The 17,265-nt window shown below is 41.6% G+C and overlaps 1 protein-coding gene across 3 annotated transcripts in view; it reads left to right on the top strand.

Annotated features, from left to right (window-relative positions):
• The first annotated feature begins 6,325 nt into the window (after positions 1-6,325).
• MORC4 (MORC family CW-type zinc finger 4) overlaps positions 6,326-17,265 on the top strand; it is a 68,921-nt gene continuing 57,981 nt past the window's right edge. For 2 of the 3 annotated variants that reach the window (XM_059883648.1, XM_059883647.1), the window contains exons 1-3: positions 6,326-6,623; positions 6,744-6,816; positions 12,239-12,371. In XM_059883648.1, coding sequence (XP_059739631.1) covers positions 6,522-6,623; positions 6,744-6,816; positions 12,239-12,371 — 308 coding nt within the window. In that variant the 5' untranslated portion in view covers positions 6,326-6,521. The remainder of the gene's footprint in view (positions 6,624-6,743; positions 6,817-12,238; positions 12,372-17,265) is intronic. The other variant, XM_059883649.1, reaches the window with a different exon arrangement.

Here is a 17,265-nt window from a genome sequence, read left to right as displayed (position 1 = left end):
CAAGACTTGATTCAAAGAAGAGTGAGGGCCAAACAAGGCTTTCAAAAGTGTTGTGCTGGGCTGAGAGGGGGAAATGCCTGGGGGTCACTCTGTAGGGAAGATTACGAATGCTCAGTCCAGACAGAATGGCACTGGTTAAAACCTCACCAGGATGGACAGTTATTGTCCCTGCTCTTTTATCCTTCCTGTAGGATGCCACGTTCTATTTACCATTTCCGTCACTTCACTTTGGGCCCCTCAGGCTTCTCCATTAACCTTGCACTCATTATGATAATTGCACCCACCTCTTTTTTGATGGTTACACTAAGCCTCAGGGTGTCTGTCTTTTCAGAGCCCTACAATGCCCATTGTCTTAGTGAGCCTTCTGTAATGGTCTCTCCTCCAGACAGGCCTAACCTACAGAGGAGAACCACCACTGCGTTTCTTAGCAGTGCCGGTAGGTACCCCTCTCACAACATGTTCCTCAGGGCCATGGTAAATGGTGTATCCTGTGTCATTCTATTGGAGTTTTCCAGTTTTTTTCAGTATGTTTTAGTCTTTCAGTCATGTCTGACCCTTTGTGACCCTGTGGACTATAGCCTGCCAGGCTCCTCTGTGCATGGAATTCTCCAGGCAAGAATACTGGAGTGGGTTGCCATTTCCTTCTCCAGGGGATCTTCCCAACCCAGGAATCAAACCCAGGTCTCCTGCATTGTAGGCAGATTCTTTATTGTCTGAGCCACAAGGGACACCCCCTCTTTCAGTATATCCACTCCAGTATGTCCACTTCTAAATCTTTTCACCCCGTATTCCATTATTGCCATAGAAATGCTGGCATTTTGACCTCATTTAGTGTGGATCATCATGTTTTTTATACTTCAAGAAGCTGTCTTAGTGAGTCTGTACTAACTCTTGTGATCCTTGCCAGGGTATTAAATCCTGTGTTCCAGGGTTGTGTTCTCACGTTGATAAACTCTCCTTTTTCCAACCATATAGTCTAGCTCCCTTGATCAAGCACTCACAGAATCAGTTTCATGTGCACTCTTCCAGCTCCTGCCAATCTATACAAGCTAGGCTGTGCAGCTACTTGGAGCTTTGTTACTTTCCTCCTTTATCACGCCTAGCACGTTCATGCTATGCCTTAACTGTTGTTATAGGCTTAGTGGCTAGAGGGGAAGTAAATGCATGTTTTGCCTTCTGGGGGAGAAGTTCTGCATTATCTCCAAGTAAAAAGTGTGGGGACTATTAAATGTAGGAAAATCAGGCCAAATTCTACAGGCTTAGAGGGGTCAGGGAAATCTGGGGATTCAAGATTTTGCTGGTATCCCTCTAAATATCCCCAAACTGTATGTCAGGGTCCTATTCTTTCCCTAGGAAGCATCCTGATTTTGATGTGGTAAACCTGTCTCCATTAGGAGTTAATCTTCTTTGGAGCTCAGTAACCACTGAATGCTATTGGTCTCACAGCTACTATTTCACCCTATTTCTCAAATATGTGATATGGCACAGCAGATCATATGTTCCCTTCTACCAGTATACCATCGCAATTCACCACCTGGTGAAAGTCTACAGTGACAGGAGTGTCACCTCATGGCAGAGAGGTATCTGTTCTCTACCTACCCCTCTGCAATGTGGACCTCCTTGCCAACTGGGCAGTGAGTGATCTAGATCCCAAATCCCATCGAAGTGCTGGCTTTCCTGAGTTACAATCAATCTCAAGTGTCATAATTTGTGTTCCCCAGGAAGCCAACTCTAAGACAGAATGTAGAACGCTAGATGCTTATTAAGAGATGTCTTTTGGATTAACACCTGTGAAAGGAGCAGGTCTAGACAGGGAGCGAGGGTGGGGGCTGGAGTTGAGCTGCACTGCAGGCCCAATAACAGCCTCAGTCAACCCCACAGAGAGATCTGAAGTTAGAATGACCCTTCAGAATTATCCCAAGCTGAGCTGAGATGGTTAAGCCTTTATAGTCCTTCTTTGGGCTGCCCCTAGAAAGCTCTGTTACCTTGAGTGAGTCAACTTCCTATCTGAGGCAATCCCCGAAGGAGCTAACAGCTGGAGGCAGCTTTCCAACAGTGCTCTCAGCAGCTCATCCAAAAAGTCCTTTATTGAAATGGGAGACAGGCTGTCACATCACAGAAGCAGCACAGGAACCAACTCTTTACTCTTGCCTGCTTGCTAAGTAGCTTCTGTCCTATCTGACTCTTTTCGACCCCATTGACTGTAGCCAATGTCCATGGGATTCTGTCCATGGGATTCTCCAGGCAAGAATACTGGAGTGGGCTGCTGCGCCCTCCTCCAGGGGACCTTCCCGACTCAGGGATCAAACCTGAATCTCTTTCATCTTCTGAATTGACAGACGAGCTCTTTAGCACTAGAGCCATTTAGGAAGACAGCTTTACTCTAAAAATGGACAATTAAAAGTAAAAAATTAAGCATTTGTCCAGTCTTTCCTATATGAATTGTATTTCCAAGCAGCCAAATAGCCAATGGGTTATGAGGATAAATTATATACAGAGGGATCCAGTTAATAAATTATAAGAAATGATGAGATTAGTTTATTATTGTTTTTCAGCCCTAAAAAATATTTTTTTCAGACAATAAACACCAATTAATGAAACTTAAAAGTGAAAAATTGATGGGAAACTTTATAGGGGAACATTCAGGCTGCCTCTACTTGAACCCACTGATTAATTTGAACATCACTGAGTGTTAGTATATACTTTCTGATGTGTTGCAATAGGAAGAATACAGCACCATCTCTGAGCATTTCTGCTTTAAAAAACTTTGTACTGGAATCTAATGAAGACTTTAGAGCCAACTTATGGTTTATAGTTATGTTAAATTTATTCCTCTAATGAAAGGAGCAGCCTAAGTAACAACAAAAATAAGCAAAGAGACAAATGAGAATGTAGGACTTTCAACAATACAAGTGACTTGATTAATTCAACAGCTCAATAGAAGGAAGAAAAAAAAAGAGAGAGACTGTTTTAGATTAAAGACACATAACCAAGTACAATGTGTGCGTCTTGTTCGGATCTAGATTTAAACAAACCAAATGTAAAAAGACATTTTTTGAGATAATTGAAGAAATCAGACTATGGGCTGGGTATTGGAGAACATCAAAGAACTGTTATGAATTTTGTTTTGCTGAAAGTGGCATTGTGGCTATATCTTTTGGAAAATGTCCATATTTTCAGAGAAGAATGAATTACATAGGATAAAATGAGGTGCTGTTTGAAATTTGTTCTAAAATATACAAATAGAAAAAGAAGAAAAGAATATATAAAGTAGGTATAGAAAGGTTTTAATTTTAAAAAATTTTATTGAAATATACTTGATTTACAATGTTGTGTTTGTTTCAGGTGTACAGCAAAGTGATTCAGTTTTTGAACGTGAGTAATAAGTATCTGGGAATTCATATCATTCTTTTAATTTTTGTGTATTTAAAAAAATTTTAAGATACCAAAAAAAAAAAAAAAAAGCAAATGACCAAGGAGGGGAAATAATGCTCAAAGGACATAAATATACAATAAACATTTGAGAAGATATTCAGTTTTACTGAAAGGGAAACACAAATTAAAACATTGAGACAGTAATTTTTATTCAAAATATTGGAAAAAGGTTAAAAGATCAAAACTTGGTCATAAGGTTAAAAGGTCAAAACTTGGTCAAAGGTTAAAGGATCAAAACAAGATCATAGCACTTGTTGTTATGAATGTAACAAAATAGCTAACTTTCTCAGAGGGCAAATTGTCCCCATTTTACAGTATTTATTAAGAGTAAACCACACACATGCTTTTAGACACAATATTCTTTTTTTTAATATAAATTTATTTATTTTAATTGGAGGCTAATTACTTTACAATATTGTATTTGTTTTGCCATACATCAACATGAATCCACCACGGGTGTACACATGTTCCCCATCCTGAACCCCCCTCCCACCTCCCTCCCCATCCCATCCTTCTGGGTCATCCCAGTGCACCAGCCTGGAGCATCCTGTATCCTGCATCGAGCCTGGTCTGGCGATTCGTTTCACATATGATATTATACATGTTTCAATGCCATTCTCCCAAATCATCCCCCCTTCCCCTCTCCCACAGAGTCCAAAAGACTGTTCTATACATCGGTGTCTCTTTTGCTGTCTCGCATACAGGGTTATCATTACCATCTCTCTAAATTCCATATATATGCGTTAGTATACTGTATTGCTGTTTTTCTTTCTGGCTTACTTCACTCTGTATAATAGGCTCCAGTTTCATTCACCTCATTAGAACTGATTCAAATGTATTCTTCTTAATGGCTGAGTAATACTCCATTGTGTATATGAACCACAGCTTTCTTATCCATTCATCTGCTGATGGACATCTAGGTTGCTTCCATGTCCTGGCTATTATAAACAGTGCTGCGATGAACATTGGGGTACACGTAGACATAACAATATTCTGTAGAAATAATTGTACCAGAAATTCATGAGGATGTACAGATCACGGCAAGAAAAAAATTCAAACAACATGAAATATCACAGCTGCGGAGAAGGAAATGGCAACCCACTCCAGTATTCTTGCCTGGGAAATCCCATGGACAGAGAAGCCTGGTGGACTACAGTCCATGGGGTCACAAAGGGTCAGACAGGACTGAGCAAATGAGCACTCACACCCACTATATTCATTACTATAGAACTGGTAACTGGACTAAGAACTCATAAACAGCAGTTTTAAAAGCAGAATATAGAAAACCATTCTTGCTAACTCCTCAAAAAAAAAAAAAAAAAAAGTTGTGTACAAGTTACTTTACCTTTCTATTATATACTTTCTATCATGTGAAAGAAAGAAAACTGTAAACCTATTTTGTATAATTCATTCATTAAGAGCCACGAATATAATATGAATGATTACAATTAAATGTGAAAATATAAAGCACAAAAAAAGAAAAAAAAAAGAAATATCACAGCTGCTAAATCACTTCAGTCGTGTCTGACTCTGTGCAACCCCATAGACGGCAGCCCACCAGGCTCCCCGGTCCCTGGGATTCTCCAGGCAAGAACACTGGAGTGGGTTGCCATTTCCTTCTCCAACGCATGAAAGGGAAAAGTGAAAGAGAAGTCGCTCAGTCGTGTCCGACCCTCAGCGACCCCATGGACTGCAGCCTTCCAGGCTCCTCCGTCCATGGGATTTTCTAGGCAAGAGTACTGGAGTGGGGTGCCATTGCCTTCTCCGGAAATATCACAGAGGAATGGTCAAATAATGGTTCATCTGTATTACTGTGAAGATCGCTCAGTCGTGTCTGACTCTTTGCGACCCCATGGACTGTAGCCTACCAGGCTCCTCTGTCCATGGGATTTTCCAGGCAATAGTACTGGAGTGGATTGCCATTTCCTGCTCCAGGGAACTTCCCGACCCAAGGATCGAACTCGGGTCTCCCATATTGTAGACAGACGTTTAACCGTCTGAGCCACCAGGGAAGTCCATTATATTTTAAAAAATAAATACAAATGTTTTTTCTATAATCAAATGGTGTATGTTTGTTTAATAGTACAAGTGTAAAAATGCAAGTAAGAAAAAACGGAAAAACTCATAATTCCGGACCTGGAGATAACATCTTGAAATACATCATTTCAGGTGTTTCTCACTGTGGGGGGGGGGGGGGGTGTGTGTGTGAGAGAGAGAGAGAGAGAGAGACTACATGCATATTTATACATATATGTATGTACTTGCTTTTCCAATAAAAATAGGTATCACGTTACACAATATTCGGTGACCTCCTGTTTCCTTAATTTCCTCATAAATATTTTCCACATGAATAAATTTTCATCTGCAAACACGGTCCTTAAGAACTCCATAGTATTCCGTTTTGTGGATACTGCATAACCTAACCCCCATCTCCTACTTGCGGTATGTAAGTGCATTCCAATTTCTTCTTTCATAAACAGCCTCCCTGCATGCTTGCAAAGATTTGAAGATGATTTGCCAATTGCCTTCTGAAAAGTTCTGGCTGCTTCTGGAGGCATTTGAGGCAAAATAGTCTGAATGCTTTCCCATCACGCGAGCCTGCCTGCTATCTCCCCAGATAGCAAAACTGTAGTTTTCAGAACTTCTAAGACTTGTCTTATCCTGCCCGTTAGTCATGCCTCCGAACTGGGACTCTTCCAGAAATCCCTACACCCTCTCCCTCCCCTCGCCTTATTCCTGCCCCTCCCCATGCGCCCGCCCCCTCCCCCCCGCGCTTTCCCGCTCGGCGTCCTGGCCTATGGCAAACGCCAAGAATTAATTAGGGGCGGGGATCAAGGAGCGGCTGTCAGGAGGTCGCCATATTTCTGTACGGCCCCGCTGCCGGCTCGGCAGTCTGCGGGTTGGGAGAGGTGCTGACAGGGCGGGGCCACTGCGCGGCTCTGCCGGCCTCACCCCTCCCGCCCCGGACAGGTGGCTGTAGCGCGCCCCGCCCCCGCCAGCTGCGGGTGGGAGCAAGCGAGAGCCAGTCCCGGACGGCCGGGCGAGTAGTCCGGCAGCGGCAAAAGAGTATCCTGGCGGCCAAAAAAATGCTCCTGTACCGAGGGGCCCCCGCGGGCCCTGGCGCGCCGGGTAGCGCGCTGGCCAGGCCGGGCAGCGGCCCGCAGGCCTTTGGGATCCGCTTGAGCACGGTAGGTCGGGGGCCCGAGGGGGCGGACGCGCGCGCGCGGGCCCCGGGGCTGCGGGGGGCGCGCGGGGAGGGCCCGGCGGGCCGAGGCCTCACTCGGGACGGGACCTTCTCTCGCCCCCAGATGAGCCCTCGCTACCTACAGAGCAACTCCAGCAGCCACACGCGACCCTTCAGTGCCATCGCGGAGCTGCTAGGTGAGTGGCGAGGGCGGGCCTGGCCGCGATCGCCCGAGGCAGAGGTGCCAACGTGGTACCGGGGACGCGAGAGGAATGTGCAGAGCCGCGTGGGGAGGGCCGGGGCAGGGGTGGGGGCGTCGGGACCGGTCTCGGCTTCGCAGGCGGCGGAGGGGGTCGGCTCCGTCGCCAGGGACGAAGTTCCGCAGATAAAGCTGAGGAAACAAGATGTGACCCAAGAGTTAGTCCCGTGTGGTTTTTCTCTCTGGCCCGTGACGTTCCAGGCGCTTTAGGGTAGCTTAGTTAATAATCAAAAGGAGATGCACACAAATTTCGGGCCCCGAGGCAGCTGGGCTCCACGGGGGCCAGCGACACACGGAGGGCGCCAGGCTAGCAAAGGGGCATGAAGAAAAGTCTGGAAAACGGAGTTCTTTAACTTTTGGGACCAGAGAATCTGGGAATGATGGGACATCTCTTAAGAGATGACACGAGTGCATTTGGCTCCCTGCGACTGTGGAGCGCTGGGTCCGCGATCCAAGAGCGCCCTCGCACCGCTGGAATGAATAACTGAGCACTTAACCTCTCGCTCCACCGATGTTTGCTTTTAAAGCGTTTTCAGTTGATCCCTTGAAGCCAAGTACACCAGCTTTTGCAGTAGTGTGCTAAATACTGTGTGGAAAGCAAAGAAGAAAAACATTCCTGGACAAAATGGCAGAAGCATACCGAGCACATTGCAAATGTTTCAAAAATTATGGCAAGGTGTTTCTGGGGCAAAGTAGCACAGAACAGAATCTTGAAAATGGTTTCAAAGCTCCCCCAAATGAGCCCCAGGCTCCACTTAAGCAATCGCTGTGGCCCTGCAGTGTGAATTGTCTTGAGCGAGAAGTCAGTGGGCAGCAGGAGAGATACTTGCAAGGGTGATGGGGAACTAGGGTGATTATTTTCACAGTAACACAGAATGCTTACAATATGTATGACTGTTCGTTAGAAGGTGAAGGAGAAAAACTGACATTGCCCCGTTTTGAATCCTAGAGAACAGGGACTGTATTTTTAAGATTTTGCACCATGCCTTGAGGGAAATTCTCAGTGGAGTGAGATCTAGGTGCATGTGATTTACAAAAGAGAAAAAGAGGGGAAAGCCACCAATTTACTTAGTGAGAAATGAGAGACAGAAGCTTGTTCCCTCACAGTAGCACTGTGCAGAACCATGTATACCTATGCTGTGCTGTGTACTGAACTTGATGGGTGATTTTTAAAGTGTTCATTTGTAGTTTTGAATATATATGATTTTTGCCTTAAGCATTAACTTAAAGAACCTAATTCCTGTCTAAGCTGACCCATACAAGTGCAAGTATACAGGTGTATTATATACATACACACACATGCCTGCACACATAGATACCAACACAAATTAAAACCAGTCACAACTATCTGTCATATTAATAATAGAGAAAAGGGAGAGCAAAGTGTTAACTAGTAATCTGAAGCTTTCACTTTAGATTTTCCTTCAGTAGTTTTCTTCTCCACTTATGCATTAATTTTCTGGTGAACCATTCATTTGATAAATATTTATTGAGCATTCACTGTGGTAGATACAAAAATGAATACAGCATAGGTTCATCTTCTAGTAGGGGAGAGAAAACATGTACAGAGGTTTATTCTTTGTATAACTGCAAAACAGAAAGTGATATATCGGCAAAGATGGACACATTGGGTACGGTGGGAGTCCAAAGGAAGGAGGGGTGACATCCAGCTTACCAGGAAAAGGAGAGTTAGGAAAGGCTTTGGAGAGGTGACATTTGAGCTGAGATTTGAAGGATTGGGACATGTGGGCATGGGTGTGGGGAGGGAGGGCATTCCAAGCAAAAGGAACAACTGCATCCACAAAGTCATGAAGAATACTGAGTAGCTGAGTTTAATTGGAACATGGATGTCATGAAGAGTTAAAACTATAGGTCCTTAGAGAGTTTACATGGAGCTTTCACAAATATATTTTTAACTATACCTTTTGGGGTAAATAGCAGCAGCATCACCATTGTCATCATTATTCTCATCTTGTAGATAAGGATACATAGGCTCAGATAATTTAGTTGACTTTTCCATGATTGTGTGTTTATTAAGTGGCAGACCCAGGACTTAAATGCAGGTCTTTTTACCCCTAAGTACTAAGTAGGGAATGAAGTTAGAATGGTGAGCTGTGACCAAAATGAGACCGGGAGGCTCGGGTACTTGGGCTTTTAATCTGAAGTTTTCTGATCAAGGGAATATTGTGGTCAGAGCTGTGCTTAGGGAAAGTTAATCTTGCAACATTGTATAAGATGAATGGGAGCAAAGAGGGACAAGGCTTTGAAGGACTAGGTAGGAGGTTACCACAACAATGCAGATGAGAGGGAACAGACTGTAAACTAAGAAAGTGACAATGGAAATAGAAATATGAAGATGTAAGAGAGACTAGGGGTGTATAGTGTAAGAAAGAGAGAGGGACAAAAAATGACTTTCATATTTCAAACTTGTCATTTGAATGCTGACACTGTGTGTGTGTTTGTGTGTATGAGAGAGAGGAGAGAGGAAGAATAAGCTTGTGTCAGAAGATGATGACCTTAATTTTAGATGAGAGCAGTTTTAGATACTTCCTGGATGTCTGGGAGGGCCACAGCTTGGCCCTGACAACCTTGCAGGAATTGTCATAGGCCATTCACCTGGAACAGGAGGGGATGGGTGGAAGAGCTATATCAAAACCAGCTATCTCCCACTTGCCATCCTGTCTCTCCAGGGATGCTGTCATGGGACACTTTCTCATTGCCTCCCAGGTTAGAATGAGCTGTGAAGGTTCAGTTATGATTTTTTTTAGACCACGGGTCAGTCACATGGTTAGGGGATAACATAAAGTCCCTGAGACTTGGTTTCTCATGCTGTTACCTACATGGTGGCTGAGGGGAGTTAGAGTCCTCCCACTGAGGGTACCATGGGCTAGGTTAAGAGATTATTTGGGATCTGAGAGCACAGGAGACTGTGTGAGCCAAGTGAGGGGATAAGGACATCCCAGGATTTGGTAGTGTAGCTCTCACCTAAGTGGTGGGCCAAGGGAGTTGAATAGGAGTTCTCTCTACCCTGCCTGGTCATAGGCCAGGTGGGCTGGGCCATGGGAGAAGATAGATTCCGTAAGATTTGATAGCATGTGCTATGTGTTGATAACATTTGAAAGGTTAAACAGAAATTGAAACCAGCTGCCAGATTGGTACCTTTTTTATTATAAGTTCATCTATTGAGGCCAACCTGTTATTAAAACTTCATTTGTTGAGGCCAAGTGGAAGGCTACTTAAAACCAAAAATAAGTGCAAAGCTGTGCTTACTGCTGCTGGTCTGTCTGCTGATCTCTTTTCCCCTGCTGCCCCAGTTGACCCTGGCCTCTGCTGTGCCCTCTCCCCCTTGTATTCTACCCACTTCCAGCCAAGGAGATAAAATTTCTAGCTGCTCCTGGTTGTTACCTTAAAACTGTTTGTAGGTTTCTGTTTTAAAAAAAGCACCTAGTAAAGTTTGGGCGAAATTGACAATAAAACCGGGGGCTGGGGGGGCGGGGAGTGATTTTTGTGAGAGGCTTGCAAGCTGGTTCATTGACTATATGGTTATATAAATGCAGAATTGGAATTGATATGCATTATATGTTTGAATTGTAAATGTTCATTAAGTGTTAGGGGGAAAAAATCCCTCTATGTCCCAAGTTTTCAAAGTAGAAATGATGTCCTGTTGGTTGACAAGTTAAGGGCATCAGTCTCAATGGCCTTGACTGCCAGTAGCTGTGATTGATAGGTTCTAAAACAATTCAAGGCCTACTTGCCAAGTAGTTTTTTGAAACAATGTAGGTGCCTTCACAATCCTGAATCCTGTCAGTTAAAGAAAAAAACCTGCTGCCTTTTATTACAAAGTAAAACACTGTCTTTCTGATAAAGGCACTATTGCATGTCAGACTTAACAATTCCTGCCAAAAGTTGGTCCACTTGATTTATCACATGACACAAGGCTTGGCCCCACGTAGTCCTTAAAGATTGACTCTATCAGACCTTTGAATCCCCTTCTGGGGCTATCCGTGATGCCCTAATGCTGTTAAGACTTTCTGGGTTACAGTCAGTGACAGTTTTATCAGTAATTCTGGCAACACCATTGTGGCCCTTGAAATTAATCTGTCTTGTTTCGTTTGATGGACATTCCACACATTTAAGTGGTTGTAACTGATACTGTTAATTGTGTTACAAAAACTGGTATTTTGAATATGTGCAACACTTCTCTTGCTAAGTGATGTTCCCCACAAAGAACTGCCATGATTTGAACATTGGTAGTGGGATGAATATACAACCAGAACCCCACCCAGATCTCCCAGCCCAGCCACACGGTATCAGTAAATCAATGTAGGATCCCAGGGAAAGGGGAGTGGGTGGGAGGGAAGGCCTTTGTCTTGTTTAAAGAGCCAGTAAAGGCAGGAGTGCTTGAGGCACCAGTCCAACAGATTGCACAAACTGCCCTCCCACTCCAGCCAGTGAGCCCTAATGAGACTTTTGTACCACGTGTGTCGATGACTGGCAATTATGTAAACTGGCACCTGTGGCAAAAAGATGTGACTATTTAGCTAATGTCATCCCCTGGGGTTGCAGACATGGCACATATATTAGAATATGGCTATATTTGATGTCTTTGGATTCTTGGATAAATAACCCATTGTGAAGACCTAACCCAGAAAGAATTGTAAAACTTTCTATATATTTTTCCCTACTTTAATTCTATGTTCTCCATTTAATGAGAATTAGACAGTCTCACCTTCAAGACTATTACAGAATACCTAAGCAGACTCACTCTTCTAAGCATGCTTGTTACATCGTTTGGATCTAGGCAGGCAGTTAGTGTTTTGGTTTTAACCTCTTTCAGTGCCTCTCATACTATAAATGGGGATGGTGATAATATCTGTGTTCTTTAATGGAGGAGGTGATATAAAAGAAAAGTAAAAAATAAAATCTTCGCAATAAACTCTAATGTGTGTGGTGTGTATCTATTTGTAACAAAGTTGCAGATTCGACTCTTCTCCATAACCACCCTTTACTGTATATGTCTGTGAGCAGTAAAGTGGCTAAAAGATAAGAAGTTAATAAGACAAAAATGGGGCAAAATGCTTTGTATATGGAGGACTTACTTTTCCCATAATCCGTGAAGTTTGAAGAGAAAAAGGCAGATTGCACATCAGTCATTATATGAAATCTAGAAATCAGCTTCATAAACCCATCTGCTGTCAAACCTTTCTTCCCCCATACCATTAATGCTCCCTGCTCACCTTCTGGGACATTCACATGAAGGGAATAAATGACAGTTTCTATGTCTTAGGGGCACTGAACTAGAGATTTTAATAGAATATTAGAAAAAGAGATCTAATATCACAGATTTCTACCTTTTGCAGATAATGCTGTAGATCCAGATGTATCCGCCAGGACGGTCTTTATAGATGTTGAAGAGGTCAAGAATAAAACTTGTTTGACCTTTACTGATGATGGATGTGGGATGACACCTCATAAACTACACCGAATGCTCAGGTAAAGATACCTTCATTCTTTTTCTCTTGTCTTGAGTTCATGAACTCTATTTAAGGCTTAATAATTTTCTTTTAATATTTTCCTTCCTTTTAATTCATTCAACAAATGTTTATTGAGCAGCTGTTATGTGCCAGGACACAGGACACTCTTCCTGACCTCATGGGACTAGAGTCTAGAGTCTAGACTAGAGTCTAGCTGGCAATTCAGACAGTCAAGTATTAATCATAACAAAAAATCATAGGTATGATGATAGAAAAGTATAGGATGCAATGAGATAACTCATCAGGGGAGCCCTATCTGATCCAGAAGGTCAGGCAGAGCCTCTTAGATGAGATGATGTTTAGGCTGAGATCTAAGGGGTGATTAGTAGAATTTAATGAGGTAAAGGTACAAGGGGGCAAGGGTGAGAGTCCAGGCAAAAAGAACAGCAAGGTTAAAGACCTGGAGGTCTTCATTGATCTGAGACCTTCTCCAATTTGTATTAACTTAAATTCACTCTTAGAGCGAATATTGGCATTACTCTTAGAGTATTGGCATTATAACAGTTTATAGATTAGAACCATGGACATTCCCAGGTATAATCAAGCCCCACAAAAGATACAGAAGACGTCATACACATAATCTTTGAAAGTTTTGCAGAAGAATTACAGTCAGGAAATTCTCTTTTCTAACTGCTGAAGCTGGTAATATAGATTTCTGTTGCCAGTGTCAATTCATTTAATTACTTTAAAAGGTTTGTAATTAAGAATGTAAGTTTGTACTTTATTATCTTCATATATCACTCAGTGAAAGATGAGAGCTTCCTTAACTCTTTCCTTCTTGCTTCCTTTTTGAGCAAATGAGGTTTATTACTCTCCATGTGTGGAGAAGGCAATGGCACCCCACTCCAGTGCCCTTGCCTGGAAAATCCCATGGACGGAGGAGCCTGGCAGGCTGCAGTCCATGGGGTCGCTGAGGGTCGGACACGACTGAGTGACTTCACTTTCACTTTTCCCTTTCATGCATTGGAGAAGGAAATGGCAACCCACTCCAGTGTTCTTGCCTGGAGAATCTCAGGGATGAGGGAGCCTGGTGGGCTGCCGTCTATGGGGTCGCACAGAGTCGGACACGACTGAAGCGACTTAGCAGCAGCAGTAGCAGCACTCTCCATGTGGCTTCCTGCACTAGTGTGTGAAGCATGAGTACCAGTGGAGGAGGGAAAGGGCTCTGAACTATAAAAATGGAAGAGATTTATTTGGTTATAGTTCTCTTTGAAGGTATTCTAATTCTCTAACCCTGTTTCTAGGGAAATCTTTTTGAGTCATCAAACAAGTGAAATTTGGGCATAACCAATTATAAAGTTGGTTATATTTTACCAGTCAGCAATCTGTGTACCATATGTCTCAGATCCTCATAATTAAAAGAATATCTGGGGAAAGCTTCTAGAAGTGAAATAAGAACATGGCCAGTATGTTGGTGAAGGTATGGAGTTGGCCCTATTTTTGAACTTACAGCCTCACTTTTATCACCTAAAGTTAATATTTTATATTATGAAAAATAGGATTTTAGGTGGGGTGGAACCAAAATATTTATGTCTAAATCTGTATGTACTAGTTTTGTTCCTAAAATCACTTATCTTCTTATTGATTCCTTCCCACCACACGTTATCCTAGTGATATGGGTGTCAAATAGTGGGCACAATGAATCTTACCACCTTCTATTTTGTTTGTGGAACTAGATATGTGAGAGTTGGTGCTTACAATTATAAGGCAGGAAGAAGGGAAGAGGATGGCTTCAAAATAATTGCAACAGTAATTGCAACAACTTTTGTTCTGGGCTTCCCTGGTGGCTCAGATGGTAAAGAATCTGCCTGCAATGCAGGACACCTGAGTTCAATCCCTTATTAGGGAGATCCCTTGGATAAGGTAATGGCAACCCATTCCAGTATTCTTGCCTAGAGAATGACATGGACAGAGGAGCCTGGCGGGCTACAGTCCATGGGGTCGCAAAGAGTCAGACACAACTTAGTGACTAACACTGTCTCTTTTGTTCTAGATTCTTTCACCAAATTTTTACTGAACACCTACCTATGTGAGAGTCACTGGAGATAAAGGGGTGAACCAGACAGACATGATCCTTGTTGTCAAGGGGCTGGCAGTTTAGTGAAAAAGATACAAAATAATTGACTAGTAGTACAACTACATAGGTTATTCTACTAGTGGTTTAAGTGCTGTGAAGGAAAAGTAGTTTCTATGAGAGTATATAGCAGAGGGATCTAATCTAGTCTATGGAATCAAAAAAGATGACCATGTAGAAATGACATTTGAGTTCAGATATAAAGGATGAATATCATTCATTCAAAATTTTGCTTCCTTCACAAGGAACAAAACAGGCAGAAACTATAGTAACCATAGGATTTTTTTGACATTCTCATGCCAAATATGTTTCCCACTAATTTGAGCTGGGCAGTTGTTCCTCATATTTAAAAATTAATTTTAGAGAATTTAAAAAATTTGTATTGAAATGTAGTTGGTTTATAACGTGTTAATTTCTGCTGTACAGCAACCTGGCTCAGTTATACATGGCTCAGATAAACAGCAACCTGGCTCAGATAAACCATGATGGTTTATCACAGGATATTGAATATAATTCCCTGTGCTATACAATAGGACTTGTTCATCCATTCTATGTATATCAGTTTGCATCTGCTGATCCCCAAATCCCAATACCTCCCTCCTCCTCTCCTTGGCAACCACAAATCTGTTTAATTTTAGAGAATTTAAAAAATGAGTCCTGCCTAATTGATATCTATAGGACATTTCATCCCAAAACAATGAATTTCACCTTTTTCTCAAGCGCACATGGAACCTTCTCCAGGATAGATCACATCCTGGGCCATAAAGCTAGCCTTGGTAAATTCAAAAAAATAGAAATCATTCCAAGCATTTTTTCTGACCACAATGCAGTAAGATTAGATCTCAATTACAGGAGAAAAACTATTAAAAATTCCAACATATGGAGGCTGAACAACACGCTGCTGAATAACCAACAAATCACAGAAGAAATCAAAAAAGAAATAAAAATTTGCATAGAAACGAATGAAAATGAAAACACAACAACCCAAAACCTGTGGGACACGGTAAAAGCAGTCCTAAGGGGAAAGTTCATAGCAATACAGGCACACCTCAAGAAACAAGAAAAAAGTCAAATAAATAACTTAACTCTACACCTAAAGCAACTAGAAAAGGAAGAAATGAAGAACCCCAGGGTTAGTAGAAGGAAAGAAATCTTAAAAATTAGAGCAGAAATAAATGCAAAAGAAACAAAAGAGACCATAGCAAAAATCAACAAAACCAAAAGCTGGTTCTTTGAAAGGATAAATAAAATTGACAAACCATTAGCCAGACTCATCAAGAAACAAAGGGAGAAAAATCAAATCAACAAAATTAGAAATGAAAATGGAGAGATCACAACAGACAACACAGAAATACAAAGGATCATAAGAGACTACTATCAACAATTATATGCCAATAAAATGGACAACGTGGAAGAAATGGACAAATTCTTAGAAAAGTACAACTTTCCAAAACTGGACCAGGAAGAAATAGAAAATCTTAACAGACCCATCACAAGCACGGAAATTGAAACTGTAATCAAAAATCTTCCAGCAAACAAAAGCCCCGGTCCAGATGGCTTCACAGCTGAATTCTACCAAAAATTTAACACCTATCCTGCTCAAACTCTTCCAGAAAATTGCAGAGGAAGGTAAACTTCCAAACTCATTCTATGAGGCCACCATCACCCTAATACCAAAACCTGACAAAGATCCCACAAAAAAAGAAAACTACAGGCCAATATCACTGATGAACATAGATGCAAAAATCCTTAACAAAATTCTAGCAATCAGAATCCAACAACACATTAAAAAGATCATACACCATGATCAAGTGGGCTTTATCCCAGGGATGCAAGGATTCTTCAATATCCGCAAATCAATCAATGTAATACACCACATTAACAAATTGAAAAATAAAAACCATATGATTATCTCAATAGATGCAGAGAAAGCCTTTGACAAAATTCAACATCCATTTATGATAAAAACTCTCCAGAAAGCAGGAATAGAAGGAACATACCTCAACATAATAAAAGCTATATATGACAAACCCACAGCAAACATTATCCTCAATGGTGAAAAATTGAAAGCATTTCCTCTAAAGTCAGGAACAAGACAAGGGTGCCCACTTTCACCATTACTATTCAACATAGTTTTGGAAGTTTTGGCCACAGCAATCAGAGCAGAAAAAGAAATAAAAGGAATCCAAATTGGAAAATAAGAAGTAAAACTCTCACTATTTGCAGATGACATGATCCTCTACATAGAAAACCCTAAAGATTCCACCAGAAAATTACTAGAAATAATCAATGACTATAGTAAAGTTGCAGGATATAAAATCAACACACAGAAATCCCTTGCATTCCTATACACTAATAATGAGAAAACAGAAAGAGAAATTAAGGAAACAATTCCATTCACCATTGCAACGGAAAGAATAAAATACTTAGGAATATATCTACCTAAAGAAACTAAAGACCTATATATAGAAAACTATAAAACACTGGTGAAAGAAATCAAAGAGGACACTAATAGATGGAGAAATATACCATGTTCATGGATTGGAAGAATCAATATAGTGAAAATGAGTATACTACCCAAAGCAATTTATAGATTCAACGCAATCCCTATCAAGCTACCAACAGTATTCTTCACAGAGCTAGAACAAATAATTTCACAATTTGTATGGAAATACAAAAAACCTCGAATAGCCAAAGCGATCTTGAGAAAGAAGAATGGAACTGGAGGAATCAACCTACCTGACTTCAGGCTCTACTACAAAGCCACAGTTATCAAGAC

The sequence above is a fragment of the Bos taurus genome, chromosome X, assembly GCF_002263795.3.
Source record: "Bos taurus isolate L1 Dominette 01449 registration number 42190680 breed Hereford chromosome X, ARS-UCD2.0, whole genome shotgun sequence".
NCBI lineage: Eukaryota > Metazoa > Chordata > Mammalia > Artiodactyla > Bovidae > Bos > Bos taurus.
Note: the sequence above shows the minus strand (reverse complement) of the source record. Positions and strands in the feature narration are given on the sequence as shown.